The sequence below is a fragment of the Meles meles genome, chromosome 7, assembly GCF_922984935.1.
Source record: "Meles meles chromosome 7, mMelMel3.1 paternal haplotype, whole genome shotgun sequence".
Lineage (NCBI taxonomy): Eukaryota > Metazoa > Chordata > Mammalia > Carnivora > Mustelidae > Meles > Meles meles.
Window position 1 is genome coordinate 5,460,965 of NC_060072.1, and position 16,150 is coordinate 5,477,114.

Sequence of the window (16,150 nt, forward strand, 5' to 3'; positions counted from 1 at the left end):
TCCCTACAGCTAAAAAGCCTGTCCCTAGCAATTTTTTTAGCTGTCACTAGAACATTTATGAATCAAGCTGACATTTCCATTTCATAAATATATTTGGAATATTAATGACCAACGGGAAAGATATTAACGGTGTTCTCAGGAGAACCGTCACTCCCCCAACCACGCCCCCTTCACCAAACTCAGACCCAGAAAGAACCCCGTAAAGGGGCAGAACGGGGTCACCGCTCACGGCCAAGCCCAGAGCAATGCACCTGCCTGCAAATTAGAGTCGGCTCGAATTTAGCCCCACACGCCCAGCGGGGTGCCTAATCTTAACTTAAAAAGAAGGCCTTTACTAATTTCTCAAGTCTCCTCTTGTCCGTCTGGAGGTGGCCCCTGGAATATGATTTTAAATGCTTTCCATGACATCCCTGAACAGAGAAGAAGCCGGCTGTGAAGCTCAAATCCGTAACCTTCTTATCTGAGGAGAAAAGCCTGGGTGAGAGGCGGGTGGGGCTCTGCTGGCCTTGGGAAAGGCTCCAGGTGACCTCCGGAGCAGCTGCATGACACCAGGACCGGCCTGAGGCCAGCGCTGCCCTCGCTCCAACCCTGGGACACACGCTGCACCAGATACTGGAGAAGCCAAGATTTCTTTAAAAAAATAAGATTTGAGGACACCTGGGTAGCTCAGTTGGTTAAACCACTGCCTTTGGTTCAGGTCGTTATCCCAGGATTGAGTCCCACGTCGGGCTCCCTGCTCGGTGGGGAGTCTGCTTCTCCCTCTGCCTGCTACGCCCCCTCACAAATAAATAAATTATATATTTTTTAAAAAAAATAAGATTTTACTGTTGCCTTTACATGATGCTGCCAGAATAACACACGCTCCCTACAGAAAATCGAGGTGGAGGAGAGAGAAAAACCATAAAGAAGAAAATCCCCCAAGATCCTCCCACTCAGACATCAGTTCTGGAACATTCCAGAGACTCTGCCCTCACTGGTCTCCTTGCTTCCACTCTAACTATGCAATCCAGGCCTTCAAACACCTTTTTAAAGATCACTCCAAGCCAGGAGCTTCCCGCAAATCCCCATTGCACGTAGAGTCAACCCCAAACCCCGGTCCCCTGCCCCCAGGCCTACACGAACACGGACCCACCTCCCCAGAGGCACCATGTCCCCATCACCAGAATATGAGCGTGCCCTGTCCCTCCCGCCCGGCTGTCACCCCAGTGCCTGTGACACACATGGCCAAGAAGGACTCCTTCCGGTCTTTTCTCCAGGTGTGTGTGTGTGTGTGTGTGTGTGTGTAAACGGTGAACATAGCTGAGATCATACATCTAGATTTCTCAGAAATTCCACACCTTTTTGCACACAAACTGTTCTAGGCCTTCTCCCCGCTGCTCAGCCTCAGGACCTCATGATCAGAGGTCCCCCACATCCTGCAGGACCCACCCCATGACCCCTGACTCTACCCCAAGCCAAGGCCCGATCTGGCACACGCCAGCTGCTGGGGGCAAGAGCATGAAGTCCGCCGCGCTTCACAGTTTATAAAACTCGGTCAATTCCTCCAGCCCAGCGGAGCCTGAAAACAGCCCACCTCCAAAGAGGGAAGCAGGGCAAGGAGAGTCTGACCACCCATCTCTAAAATGAGGCCATTGAGGCTCAGAGAGGTCACGTGGCTTCTGTAACTTGTAGGGCAGGAAGCAGACCCAGGACATCTGGCCCCAGATAGCAAAGTCCTCGTGTTTATGTGGGATCAGAGATTTCACCCTAAGAGGAGCAAGAAAGGTGAGCAAGAGCCCGGCCTGGCCTGGAATCCTAGCTCTGCCCCTTCCTATCTGTGTGGCCTTGGGCGAGTCACTTAGCTTCTCTGGGCCTCAGTTTTTTCCTCTGCAAAATGGGGATGAGGACAGCTCCCGCCGATGAGTGCACCACTCGCCTCTCAGCCATGACCGCCACCCCCTAGGGGACCTGAACTGTCAGCCCCCCGGGGGGATGAGTCTGGTACAACAAGCACGTTTCCAAAAAGCCAGCTGCAAATGGACTTGTAGAAGCTGCTCCCATTTAAACATTCACTTGTGCAAATTCCTTGCCACTCGGTCGAGTAGGAAAGGGCTCCTCATTCTTGGGCCTAAAGCCCCCCAACCCCACCACACCCCACCTGAATGGCATCGGCAAATGCTTCGAGACAGCCAAGGGGAGAAACCTGGGGGAAAGGAACCTCTTCTAAAAGGAAGACCCCCTCTGGAAGTTCACACCCCCCGCCCAGCAACAACTCAGGCAAATAAGTCAATGCAGCTCCACGTGCGAATTAGGAAGACAGGGCCCATGGTTGTTCTGACTTCCGTGAAGGGGCAGGTAGAACGACGTCGCTGAAATGCCCACCTCATCGTGCCGGCTCCCCGAGCCCCCAGTGATCCTGAGGCTCCGAGTCGTGGTCACTCAGCCCTCTCTTCCAGGACCCTCACCCCCAAAGTCCCAAAGCCCCTTACACGGGCCACAGCACACAGCCGCTCCTCTCCAATGTCCACCAGCACGCCTGGCATCCCCTTCCCCGCAGCCTGAAACAGCCCTTTCCCTGCACCAGCAGCACGTGACCTACCTGGCTGGGTCATATGTCCACTCCCCAGGGATGGGGCCTCACCGTGGGCCGCTGCTCGTCGGAAACCGTCCCCACCCTGGAGAACCTCAGCGTGAGATCCTCGGGCTGGCATCGTCTGCTGCATCATCAGGACACACACGGTACCATCCCCAAGTTCACCCAGTTCCCAAAAGTCATGTATGCCGAGACTCACAGCTGTGTGCCTGTCCCCCGCATCGCCATTCCAGAGAGGCATTCGTTCATTCCCCCATTCATTCATTCACTCATTCGTGCCAGTGGACAGAAACAGTAAAGTGACGCATGGTGTCTGGCCTGCGGTGGGAGCCTGGCGTCTGCTTCGGACACACACCCTTGGCTCAGCCAAGAGCAGCCTCACAGCTGTGGAGACCCACAGCAAGGGGGACGAGGAGCCAGCAAGGACCCCCTCCTAGGAGGCGGCCGGGGCCAGCAGGCAGCACGGGGCCCAGTAGAAGCCAGTGGCCGACCTACCCGCAGGAGCTCTCTCCCACCCTGGCCTCCCCACGGTGCAGCCCAAACAGGGCATTTGGACAGAACTTCCCTTTCCAAAAATCAATATTTAAAGCTCCAAGCCTGCCAAGTGGAGGGGAAGGCCTTGCTTGTAAATATTTGTCTCGACTGGTAGAGCCGGGCTTCTCGCTCCCTGCAGCCTCCCAGGGTCGCTCCTGGCCCTCGGCTCTGGGAGCTCCCAGCCAACGGCCAACGGCGCAGCGGGAAGGCCCCAGGGGGTAGGACCCGCTAGCAGCCCAGGGAGCGGGGCTGGGCCGTCTCAGCACCCACACCCCAAAGCTAGGCCGCCCGGGGGCTCTCCATCTGTCCCCCAGGCCATGGCAGAGACAACCTCCTCTGAGGTTTCTCCGGATTCCAGGCAAGCAGCTTTTCCCAGGGGCGCTCCATATTTATGTCTTTTTTGTTTGGGAAGAAAGCAAAAAGCTGAAGACAAATCCCCGAGGGTATGCTTCTAAACCCGCCCACCATCGCCCGCTGCCGGGACAGCGCTCCAGCGCCCTCCCCACAGCTGTGCCCAGGAGGGGACGGCGCGGGCGCCCCAGGGACAGCTGTCACAAGGGCAGTGGGCGGTCCAGTCAGCTGAGTGCCATTCCCAGAGAGGCATTCATTCATTCCCTCATTCATTCATTCATTCATTCACGCACTGATTATTTACTGAACACCTACCTGTACCAGGCACCAGGGGCTGGACACGCCAGGGGCTATAAACAGACCTGGGCAAAATCCCTTCGGGAGGACATCTCCCAGGCCGAAAGAATTGCACACACAAGTGATAGCTGAGACAAGGGCTGGGGTAGGCAACGTGGAGGTGTGACAGAGAGCGGGAGGTCAGGGAGGCCTGGGGAGCAGAGCAAGGCCGCCTCCCGCCCAGCACCTACCAAGCCACTCGTTGAACTTCTTGACCTCGCTCGGGAGCCCCAGCTCCGTGAAGTCGCCGGCGTGGATGAGCACGTCGCCGTACGGCATCTGGATGGGGTCGGTCCTCGAGTGGGTGTCCGACACACAGACGAAGCGGGTGTAGCCGGGTGGCTTGGGGGCATCATGAGGCACAGGGTCCACCCTGGGGGAAGAGAAGACACCGCAGGTGGGGTGTGTCCAGCCCGGGGCCGAAGCTGCCGTGCACGGCCCCGTTCACAGCCCCGTCCGCTCGGACCATATTCACCCCGAACACAGACAGTGTGCCTGGCCTTCCCAATGGGCCCTCGGGGGTTCGAGTCCTGACTCTCCTGTTCACTAGCCCGGCACAACTGTGTGTTCCCCCCTGGGCCTCAGTTTCCCTTCTGTAACACGGGGCCCTCGGCAGGTCCAAGGCGGTAAGGAGTGGGGAGCACGGTGGGATTGTGACAGCTAACCCGCTGTTTGGCCAGCGCGAAGCCTCTCCCCCGTCCCCCCTCTGCGGGGCCTTTTTAGATGTTTTTTCCCTGCTTGCTCCCTTCCCATGAGATTTCATCACCACAGACGCATGTATATGTGTTCATGCTGTATCCGCGCTTTGTAATAAGAAAAATAAGCTTCTTCTTCACCCCCAAGAACCGGTTTCACCCCCTCGGGCACGCCATCAGCCACACCAAGAATGCAAAGGCCACAGTCTCTGGTTCTGGCGAAACAGTTGTCTCCCCGCGGGGCCCCTTGGAACACACGGCGTCCCGGGAAAGTGGGGATTTCACAGGAGCGTATGAAACCCAGGCAGTTTTTCTAAACTCTGAGATGGTCCCATCATTTTTTTTAAAAAAAACAAGGGCTTTCCAGCGGCGCCTGGGAGGCTCAGGTGGTTAAGCGTCTGACTTCAGCTCAGGTTGTGATCTCGGGGTCCTGGGATCGAGCCTTAGCAGAGAGTCTGCTTGTCCCTCTCCCTCCACCCCTCCCCCAGCTCGTGCTCTCTCTCTCTCTCTCCATCTCTCTCTTCCAAATAAAAAAAGTAAAATCTTTAAAAATAAGAGCTTTCCAGGGGTGTGTAGGAAAAGGTGCTGGAATCAGAAGACCAGGCTTCAAACGCCGGCTCGGCCCCTTATCACCAATGTGTGACCTTCAGCTTGGCCTTGCTTTGCTTGACCGTAAAATGGAGCTACGTCACTAAGCAAAAATTAGCAGAAAATTAAAACAGCTGCAGGGATGTAGTAACTTCCTGTTCCGGGAAGCCCGTCATAGCCCCTGGTTCTGCAGACAACGACGGTGAGCGAGTGGCCCCCTGCGTCCTGGGGAATAAAGGCAGACTGCGGGACACGAACCCAGCTCCCCCCACCACGTTCAGCCTCCTCAGCTGAATGATTCTGCCAGGCTCAAAACTCTTAAAAACAACGCAATGACATTTCAACGAGCAGCTCTCTCCAAATGAGTGTGCCGCTCGAGGAGTTGTGTTTAAATCTAATTATGCGGCAAACCAAAAGCGGTACCATATCAGTTACATAAATACTTTTAAAGACATCTTTCTAATTATCCTTTTTTTTTTTCAGACAATATACTTCGAAGAAATTTAATTAACACCTTACGCGAGACGTGGGTTCGGCATGCTAATGTGCAAGGGAGCATTAGCAGGCTGTATCCACCCCAGTTGGAGGCACCCAGCCAGCCTCTCTGCGGGGCATCACGCTTGAGGGGAGTGGTCAAGCCGACTTAAACCCTGTCAGGTCCAAGCAAGGTGTGACCAGGGAGACGAGGAAGATTCCAAGCCCCAGTCCGATGGCAACCAGCAAGGAGGCACTGGGGAATCTTCCTCTTCCCTCCTCATCCAATCACCCATCCATCCATCCACCTGTCCGTCCATCCATCCATTCATCCATCCATCCATTCATTCATTCAGCCCAGCACATTCTGCCCACCCACTGTGGGCCAGCCCTGAGCTCAATGCTAGGGCCACAGGGACTCACCAAGCCGGATCCTAGACCAAGAGACCCCAGACTGATGGCAGAGACAGACTTCGCTGGGCAGAGACAGTAAGACCACCAGCTTTGATGGGGAAACAGAGAAGCTGGGGGCCAGAGAAGGCTCTAACCCAGCAAGGGGCTCCCTAGAAGCTTCCAGGAGAGGGTAAGACCTGAGGTGGTCTGGGAGCTAAAATCTCCCCTCCCACCGCTCTGTCCTCTGAGTCCCTTCCCTCCTCTCTCCCCTCCCCCACCCCAACCCTCTGACGCTGATCAGACAAGTGGCCGGCCTGTGGATCACCGGTACATTCTGCAGCCCCAGCACAGCAGGCTGGACGAGGGCGGCCGATCACTACTGGGCTCTCATCCAGGCACAGGAACATGAGTGAGCCAATCAGATTCACTCATTCATTTATTATTCACCCCTACACATACTGAGGTTGTGGGCGTGTCCCAAGATGACAGAGGCCAATTCATAGAGACAAGAGAGATGAAGAAGGGAGACACAGGGAGCGAGATGCCACCTCCAGAGCCACCTCTGGTCCCAATGAGCTCTCTTCCCCTGAGCCCCTTAGCAAGGCACCTGAGCCAGCCTCAGCCCCGTCCACCACCAGCCAGCCAAGAACAGCGGGAATTCCGAGGGCCCCAGTCGGGCTGGCCTGCTGCGGGAGCCCGGGCTCCTTAATTAACTGCATGTTATTTCCCTCCACCCTGAGGCTACCGAGCTCAGTGAGGATGCAAACCTAATAATCCCCAGAGAAAAAAATAAAGACTTACTTCCCTGCACCATCCTCTAGCTGTCTAGCTTGTAGCAAATGCTCAACCTTGAAGTAACAGTAATGAGGCGCGTGCTTGACGCCTCTCCCAGACCGAGAACGGGTCATCTGCTAAGCACAGGACACGCACTCGCTCTCCTCACATTCACAATGACTGTGTGGGCAGGGTAGTCTGTGTGTGCCCATTTTACAGACAAGGACACTGAGGCTCAGAAAACACTTGCCCAGGATCTCAGCCCTGGAAGTCAGTGGAACAGCAATTTGAAGCTGGTTTTTTGTTTGTTTTTGTCCCAGAACTCACACTGAGCTGGACTATTTCCAGGCCCAGCTCATTTCATTCAGTCAGTCTGTGGACAAATGCGTATTGGGTGCCTGGCGAAAGCCAGGCACCTGGTAGGCACAAGGGCTATACCTGTGGAGAAGATACCCACAGAGGTCACCTCATGGAGCTCCCAGAAACCCAGACTGGAAATTCAGAAGTGAGGAAAAGAACGAGCAGAGTCCCAGATACAGAGACAAAGAAAGAGAAAGAGAAAGAGAGGGAGCGTAACAGAAAGTGGAACACCTTGACAGCATAATTTGACCCCTAGATCCGGCTATACCTGAAGCTGGCCGACGGATTTTCTCACTAACTGGGTGAGCCAGTAAACTCTCTTTTATCCTTCAGACAATTTACCTTAAGTTTCTGACACTTGTAATGCCAAACGCTGGCTAACACCTGAGTCACAGAGGCCCTGGGGAGTTACTGAGGTTGGAAATGCTAGTCCCGTATCCAAGGCCCCAACTAGCAAGTTAAAGAGTAGATTCGAACCTGGGTCTTCACAACAGGAATTTGGGCATCTAACCTCAACACCTTCTGTGCCAAGAGAAAACAAGGCAAAATGGTTGTTTTCCAGTGACATTCTGTAGGGGCCAGAGACAAGGTGAAGCTGAGGCTCTCTCTCCAAAACCTGACACCTGTCGCCCCCCTCCCCCACGCCTAACAAGGGACATTCCCACAGGGATCTTGGTGGCAGAAAGGGTGCAGAAGAGAGAACATGGCCTCAGGGACCAAGACCTAGACCAGCACCCCAGCTGGGCCACTTCCTGGCTGTGCCCTGGACCCTCCCTCGCTCCAGGAAAGCTCTGTAAGGTGGGGACAGTCTGCTCACTCTGGGAGAAGGTATGAGGGCTCGAAGGCTGGACGTGAGTGCCCCCCTGCAGACGCTTCCTGGGCCCGGGGCTCAGGGGCTCCTTCTCCCATGAGCCAGTGGCTCCCTGGAAGTGCAGGAACCCACAAGGACATCAGAAGGAAAGGCCACCCCCTCCAACATCTCTGCTTCTGGGGCAATGGGGAGCTCAAAGGACGGGGGGTAGTGGGGGGCAGTCACAGAAATAGGTGAGTTTCTAACTCTATGTCCAGACCCGTGCATGAGCATCCCCCATGGTGTTTCCAAGTGGGAGAACCTGCCAGTCCCCGCCCCTCATTCGACAATGGGGAAACTAGACCCAGAGGAGTGATCGTGACTGGTTAGTTGGCTCAGTGTCACGCAAATCCCCCCTGCTCTTTTCACGAGGCCCTTCTTCTGAGGTGACCCCCACCATGCTGCCCTCCTGAGCCCCGTGCCCGCCCTTCCTTCCCACCTCTGGGCCTTTGCTTTTGCGGGTCCTTCAAGCCCAAGGGTTATGCTGCTGCTGCCAGGAAGCCCTCCTGGATCTCCCGGACTCCTCCGGGGCCATACATACATACTCCTGCCTTATCCTCATTCCCTCTGCTTTCTTCTTCCCAGCGGTCTACTGTGGTAGGCTCCAGGGCCCAGCCCCATGCTGGTGGCAAAGAGGGACCCTGGAAGTGGGGCTGGCTTCGAGGGAAGGGGCGACCTCGTCTGTCGAACCATCAGAGAGCCTTCCCAAGGAAGTGACGGCTGGGTGACATCTGAGAAGTGAGTCTGCATTAGCAGGACAAAGCGTGGGGGAGGCAGAAGTGACAGCACACACGGGGACCTGAGGCAGGAGAGGACACGGAAGGTTCCAGGCCGCGCCTGTCCTCCTGCCTTGCCCCTCTGCCCTCCCTGGGCTCCAGGCTGGCTCCCACTATCTCCTGGGGGCCTCTCGGTGCGTGGACGGGCTGGGACCACAGGGTCCCCTCCGAAGCCTCGCGCATCAGAGAGGGGACAGACACTGTGACCCGGCCCGGCTGGGAGGTCCGGAGTCCCGGGACACAGGGGAACCCCCAGGCCAGGCACACAGCCATGCTCCTGCCACTTGACTATGTCCTTCAAGATATGCTTGGGGGGGGGGGGTGTCACTGCCTGACACCAGCCCCAAGGCACCTCTCCAGCAGACTGTCTCCAGCAGACCGTCAGGATAACCTGGTCCACGCCGGCCACCCCGTCACACATCCACCCAGCCCCCCGGGGGAGAAGGCCAGGCACCCGGAGGGGCTCTCCATAAGGCCACCACAGGGTTTCTGGGCCCTCAGGGTGAGGGATCATTGGTCTCGGGGCCCTGAAGCCAGATGCCCCGTCCAGAGACTCATTACTCGGGCAGAGGCAGCCTCCTCACCGCCAGGGTCTCTGGGGGCAACCACATAAATCACACGGCTCAATCGCGGACCATGTTTGGGTTGTCACTGCCGTTATTAAATATAAATTGTGGATTTATTAAATACGGCCCCCTCTCTCCCTCCCCCGGAGACAAAGCCCAGGGCAGTGATAAATCACGGGGCGGGAAGCGGCATCCATCCTCCCTGTCTCTCCCTCGATGGAGACTCGCCATGGAAACCTGCACAGACACGGCCAGCAGCCGCACGCTTCCCTCGCACTGGGGGCCCGCGGTCTCAAAGCAGGGGGGGCGGGAGGCAGCAGCTGAGGGGCCACGGGAAAGCCAGGAAGCACGTTCCCCACAACACCTGTATCATACACTGTTACCCACTTGGATGACATGTGTGTCGCCCGTCTGGCCCCCCACGGGAAGGTCAGCTCAGCACGGGGCAGGGCTCCATCTCTGACCACTGCCATAGTCCAAGCACCTAGCTCAGCCCAGTGTGCACTAACAAGACGGAACATTTACTGCTAGTCCCATCCCGGGTGTGGGTTTCCTGCTCACAAACATTCCGAACCCGCAGCGGCTCATGGGTTAAATGGGAGCGACCCCCCCTCTCTCCTGCGGTCACTCACTGTGCTTCGTCAGGACACAGCCGGGCCTGCACGGGAAACCCCACCAGCTGGGCCGTCCTTCAGCGCCCCCACACCCTGGCCCTCCCAGCCTGCTCCCCGCACCATCCTCCTCTGGGTCTCAGCCTAGAAGTCATCTTCTCCACAGAGTCCTTCCTCTGCCCCTGGCCCTCCTCCCCTCCGACCTCCTGTTCCCCTGGCTCTGTTCCGGGGCTGGGCCTGCCTGGGTGTCTGTCGGGCCCGGTAAGCCACAGCTCCACACGGCACCACACGACATTATCTCCGGTGTCTGGGGACCCTTGGAAGTGGGGGTGCACAAGGGTCCAGGCCCAGGAACCTCACCTGCTCTGCCTGCTACCCAGGTGCTCCTGCCTGTTCCCGCTGGGGCAGGAGTCCAGCCCAGCATCCAGGAACCCCAGGCATGGTCACTTCCAGCCTGGGAGGGCGAACCCCACGGACAAAAGAGAAAACCCAGCCTGGGGAAGGCGGCCTTGCCAGGCCTCAACGTCCCCGCCACTAAGAAATTGAATGCTGAGAGCCTGGGCCTTCCATCCCGACCCAATCTGCCAATCTGGTCCCAGGATGGAAATAGGAGGCAGTTAGTTCCCCAAGTAGAAATTACCAAAAAATAAAGTAGGCAGCTGCGGACAACACCAGGCCTCAGTCCCCACCGAAATGAGCATTTCCCAAGCGAACACAGAGGGAAGGGCGAGTTCCCAGCGCTGGCGCGCACCCCCGGCCTGGTGCCGGCCTGCCTTCCAAGGCCCCTTCCTCCCATGAGAAATCTCTCCACATCCAACGCTTGACGACAGAGGACGGCTCCAGAGGGAGCCACACGGAAACCAGAGGCAGCGAGCCGTCCGCACCCAAGCTCCTGCCCTGGGATTGGACACCCCTGGCCTCCTTTTCCAAAGGGGTCCGCGGGCTGGATGCGCCAGTCTCCCCAAAGGAACAGCCACTAGGCCCCCACATTACGGCTCCCTTGAGTTGGTGCTCAGGGCCCTGGAAGAAGTCAAGGATAAAGGAGGGGGCGTGTTTTCTAGGAACCAGAGGAGACACCTGGGCCAGAGCTGGGGATTTAGCCAATTCCTCGCTGGGCCTCTCCTGCCCCCCCAGACCTCACAAAACCACCCGGGGGGGGAGAGAGTTTCCCTTCAGTCCCAGGGGATCCCGAGGCTTCGCCTTGGCCTTCCTGCTGGGACATCCCTGGAATTCTCCATCGGCCCCAAGCGGCAGGCGGCAGGACTCCCCAGTCCTTTAGGAAAGCATCTCTGCTTTCTCTACAGAAGCAAAAGGGGTCCAGACAAAGAGAGGGGTAGAGCTCAGGGAGAACCCCCCAGCCCAAAACTAGGTTCCCAACCTGCCTGGAGCCTGGAGCAAGGCCCTTCCCTCTCGGGGCCTCGGTCTCCCCGGCTGTACAACGAGGAACATGAATCAGACCAGGAGTCACCAACGCGAATACCAAGTGGGGGCAGCTGGAGCTCAGCCCCCCGCAGACATCACCCATGAGGCGCTGTGGGCCCCCAGTCGCCAGGCCTGGCGGTTTCGCAAAGCGAAGGCAGAAGTCTGGATTTTTGCGTGCAGTCACCTCATCGTTAAATATCTGGGAACCGTCTCCTGGGCTGGCGGAAACAGGGCCGGGAGCCAGAACCGGCCCCCAGGCCGTCCCAGCCATGTCTCTCGCACATCCCTCCCAGCTCCGAGCCTCCAGAATCCTGCCGGGCAACACATGAGGCCCCCGGCCCCCGAGGCCGGGAGGCCACCCGCGCCCTCGAGCCCGTCCCAGCAGCCGGTCCCGCCCGGAGCTGCCCACTTACATCTGCACGTGCGGCGGCTGGAAGCGTCCCTGGTTGATGTTGTAGAAGGTGAAGGCCTGGGTGGGGTTGGAGCTGTACTCGTCCACCTCGATGATGAGCCGGCTGTGCTGATGCCTCCGGGCAGCCATCACGTGCGACTGGGAGAACGCCATGCCCAGGCCGCAGGGCAGGAGGGCCAGGGCCTCGGCCTTCAGGACGCCGGGATCCCACCTAGCGCGCCACATGGACCTCTGCGGGCCGCCCGGGCATCGCCCGCCGCCGCCGCCCGGCCCCGAGCCAGACCTGGGAACAGACTGGGGAGACGGAGCAGAACCGTACGACAGTTAATCTGTTTGGGATTTGCTTTATTTAATGTCAGATGAAGATTTAGAAAGACGAAGGGGGGAGAGGGAAAAAACACAGTCGTACAGCTCAAAAACTCATTACAGATCTTTCCAACTCAGCAGTTTGATGAATATACTTTGGTAAAAAGAAAAGGAGAGGGAGGGAGGGGACCAAAAAAAAAAAAAAAGAGAGAGAGAGAGAGAGAGAGAAAAGAAAAGAAAAGAAAAGAAACCCCAACGCCGGGGACGGATGCCTGCGTGGTGCGACATGTTTAAATACTTAAGACATTTTTTGTTGTTGTTGTTTTTCTTCCACAAAATCCTCCGGAGCCCACGGGGTGACCGGGACATGGGGCAGGACAATGGCTGGTATTCTGGAAACAGGTAAGGAAGTTTCACTTATCCGAATGGGGGACGAGGCAGGATTCCCCACAGACCCCCAAACACGCCACACCCACAGCCCTGCAAGCCCGAGCAGGTGGAGAGCAGGGGCGCAAATTCCTTCCTCAACATGACTGTCGCCTAAAGATATCTCCGAGCAGTGCCTGGAGAAGGGATATTCCCAGACGATTGCCGTCCACCCACTCAGCTCAGGGGGTGGCCCTTTTAAAAAAAAAAAAAACCTTCCCAAATCCAGTCCACACAGAACCACAGCCTGCAAATGCCATCCTTCCCTTTACCCTGTCTTCCCTCGGGAAGGGCCGTCTGCATTTGCGGGGACCGGATTTTAACATCCTTCGGACTGGTCCTTCTGACGGACTCGGACAGGGCCCCAAGCTCCCTCTCCGTCCCATCCCAACAGGCTCACAAGCTTCCCACCGCGGCCAATGACTCCTTTCGAAGACCAGCTAGCTTTCTCGTGTGTTCCCATAATGATTTTTTTTTAACTGTGTAAATACATAAGGCCTTAAAGATGTTTTGTTGTGTTTTGTTTCAATTTGGGGTCATTAAGACCCTCCGATTCCATGAGCACTGCATTTAACCAAGGAGAAAATAACATAATTTAAACTCCTTCTGGTCAGTCATAACCCAGTCACGTTAAACGAAGAAAAATTCCCTTTGCTTCGCGGGTGGAAGAAGAATCGACACCATCAGACAACAAATTAGATTAGGAAAATGACAAAATTTAGAGACTGGTGAACATTTTAATTACGTCTGAAGGAGAAGTGGATTATTAATTTTTTTTTAATCTCAACAATCGGGCCCACACAAGGTAATAAATGGCAGCGTCTTCCTCCTCCCCCATCCCCACCCCCAAAAAGAAAAAAAAAAATTACCCTGATTCACAGCACATATCCCTCCCTTTCCTCCACTTGGGAAGACAAGAAAAAAATCTGCTTTCCCCCAGGGTACACTCGCTTCTGTTCTTTGTCCTGCTAATTGTTTCACTGTGATTCCCCTCTCCCAGCAGAGACGACCTGGCAGGCCTCTGGGGTGCCCAAATCAGGGTGTCCTGGCCTCAGGACTCACAAAATCTCCGTGGGAGCTGGCCCGTACCCCTCTGTAACCCTTGGAGAAGCCAGGGGACCATGGACGCTGAGGCCCACACCGCCAAAGGTCCAGATCTGGGTGGGGTTTGAGCCCCAGCATTGCACTGACTCACTGTGTGACCTCAGGCCAATATCCTAACCTCTCTGAGACTCAGCTTCCTCTTCCGGAGATAGGTTTGATAACAGAAACACTCCCTTCCAGGGCAGCTGCGCAGGTTAAATGAATGGGGATCCTGGGTACAGTGCCTGGCAGATACCAAGTACCCAGCGAAGACTCCCTGCTCCTATTATGATTGTTCTTCCGTTCAATGTAACACCTGCGAATCGAGGGGCCATTGTGCGCAGCTGCTGCCCAGGTACAGGGGTATCTGTGGAACGGGGTGTCGACGGTGAGCAGAAGGGCCTGGAGAACCCGAATGTTCTCAAATGCCAACAGACCAGAACGCAGCCCTGCTGGAAATCCCTGCCCCGGCTCCTCCAATGGACACCCCTACCCTCCCATCCTACAGAGGGGAGAGGCGCCCTCGGAGCTGGGAAGACTCTTGCCGGCCAGCAGAGACGGCGTGTGCCACTGAGCTCGCGGGGCAGGCAGCCGGACACCAGGGCTCCCGGACCCCTTTGCCTTCCTCTCCAGGGGGCAAAAGCTGACTCGCCCTTTATCCCTGACAAAGCCTGCATCTCCTTGGAGTCGGGGATCGGGGATCGGGGTCCCCATTCCAGAGCGGCCTGAGGAGCCAGGCGTCTCCTGGAGGCAGGGCCTGGGTCTCGCTCACTCCCCTCCCCCCAGGCAGCGCAAGCCACTCCCCCCCACCCCCAGCTCTGCAATCCTGAACAAGTGGCTTTGCCTCCAGGCAGCTCTGTCTCCTCATCCAAGGAACGCAGGGGAAACAGTGGCTTCCTCACTCGGTCATGGAGATGAAACGAGGGGACACATGGAAACTGCTTGTCAATGGGCCCAGCACGTAGTAAGTGCCCAATAAATGTTAGCGATTATCCCGACATTATTACTGTCATCCCCGGGGCCACTGCAGACACTTGCATACCCGTCACATTAGTGAATGAGTGGCTGGAGGGAGGGAGGAAGAGAGGGAGGGATCCATGAATGGATGGAGGGATGGACGCACAGACGGACGGATGGATGGATGATGGATGGATGAATAGATGAGGGGAGGGACGGATAGATAGAGGATAGAGGGATGAAGGGAGGCAGGGATGGGTGGAGGAACCGAGTATGTGTCTTGCCAGTCTCTTTCCCTCGTGCCCAGCACTGGCCTGCCAGAGGGTGGGTGCCAAGAGGCCTCAGCTGAAGGCTGAAGCCTCCTGGTCCCTCTCCTGCGTACCCACCACACACCCCTGCAGGGAAGCTGGCCGGGCTGAGCATGGCCCTCTGAAAGGGGAGGTCTCAGGGGCTTCCACCTGTCCCTGCCCTGAGGGGCACGAGCCCACATGCCCAGCCTTCGGCCTGCAGCCGGGGCAGGGAGGACGGCTCTGCACCAGGGCACGCAACCAGGAAAGGCAGGCAGCAAGGCGTCCCGGGAGGCACTCTGCAGTGAAATGCTGCGTTTCACATAAAGGGGGTTTGCAATGGGCCCTGCTTGAAGAAATCAGGGAAACTGGGAACGCAGAGCCTTCTTTTAATACCCATTTAATATTTATGGAGCCGCAGCAGCGCGTCAGCCGCCGTGCGGAGAACGCAGCCCAACCGCGGAGGGGGAGCAGCCTTGCCCAAACAAACGGCTTCTAGCTGGGAAGCGTTTCCACCTGGTCCACAGAGCAAGCAGCAGCGAGCTGGCTGTGCAACAGGGCCGCTGGGACCGCTGGGCCCCCGGCGTCTGCAGAGACCGCCTGGGCTCCGGTCCCAGGGCCGGAAGGGTGACCTTGAGCAAGGCACACATCGTGGCCAGGCGGCAGGTGCCTCCTCTGGGCCAGCGGGTAGGAAGACAATGAAACCGGAGGAGGAGGGTAGAACGAATTAATTAATGCATTTATTTATTGCAACCCAACATTTAACCACAGCCCTACACCCCGGCACTGTTCCGAGAGCCAGAAAGAGCAGCGAGAAAGCACATGGGTCACTGCCCACAAGGGAAGGGATGGGGGGAGGCAACAAAGTAAATAGAAAAGATACTTTCAGATATTGATATGTGCCTGGAAAAAGAGCAGAGTAACGGGATGAGTAGTGGGGAAAGGGGGGTTGTTCCTTGAAACTGGGGAATCGAGAAAGGCCTGTCTGGAGAAGGGATGTCTCCTCAAAGGTGAGTGCTGAGAGGGAGCCTGCCAGACCCAGAGCTGGGGAAAGAGACCCAAGACAGAAGGAAGTGCAAAGGCCCTGAGGCAGGGGAGGCACCAATAAAGGGTCTCTCTCAGGGCACCTGTGTATCTCAGTCCGTAAAGCATGAGCCCTGTGTCTTTCCTCCTGCTCCTGCTCCACGGGGAGACGCTTCTCCCTCTGCCTCTGCCTGCTGCTCCCTGGGCTTCCGCTGTCTCTACTGCTATCTCTCTCTCTCTGTCAAATAAATAAATAATCTTCAAACAAATAAAATAAAAAACAAATGGCCTCCCTCTTATTGTTTTTGTTCTTGACCCCTGGTGTTCTTCCACAGTGGAGAACGGCCCGAACTT

General features: G+C 56.8%; 1 protein-coding gene across 3 annotated transcripts in view; it reads right to left on the bottom strand.

Moving 5' to 3' along the window:
• Positions 1 to 16,150, bottom strand: part of MPPED1 (metallophosphoesterase domain containing 1) — a 74,282-nt gene that overhangs the window by 48,718 nt on the left and 9,414 nt on the right. For all 3 annotated transcript variants that reach the window (XM_046010597.1, XM_046010599.1, XM_046010598.1), the window contains exons 2-3: positions 11,716 to 12,008; positions 3,985 to 4,166 (exon numbers count right to left, since the gene is read on the bottom strand). In XM_046010597.1, the coding sequence (XP_045866553.1) occupies positions 3,985 to 4,166; positions 11,716 to 12,008 (475 nt within the window). The remainder of the gene's footprint in view (positions 1 to 3,984; positions 4,167 to 11,715; positions 12,009 to 16,150) is intronic.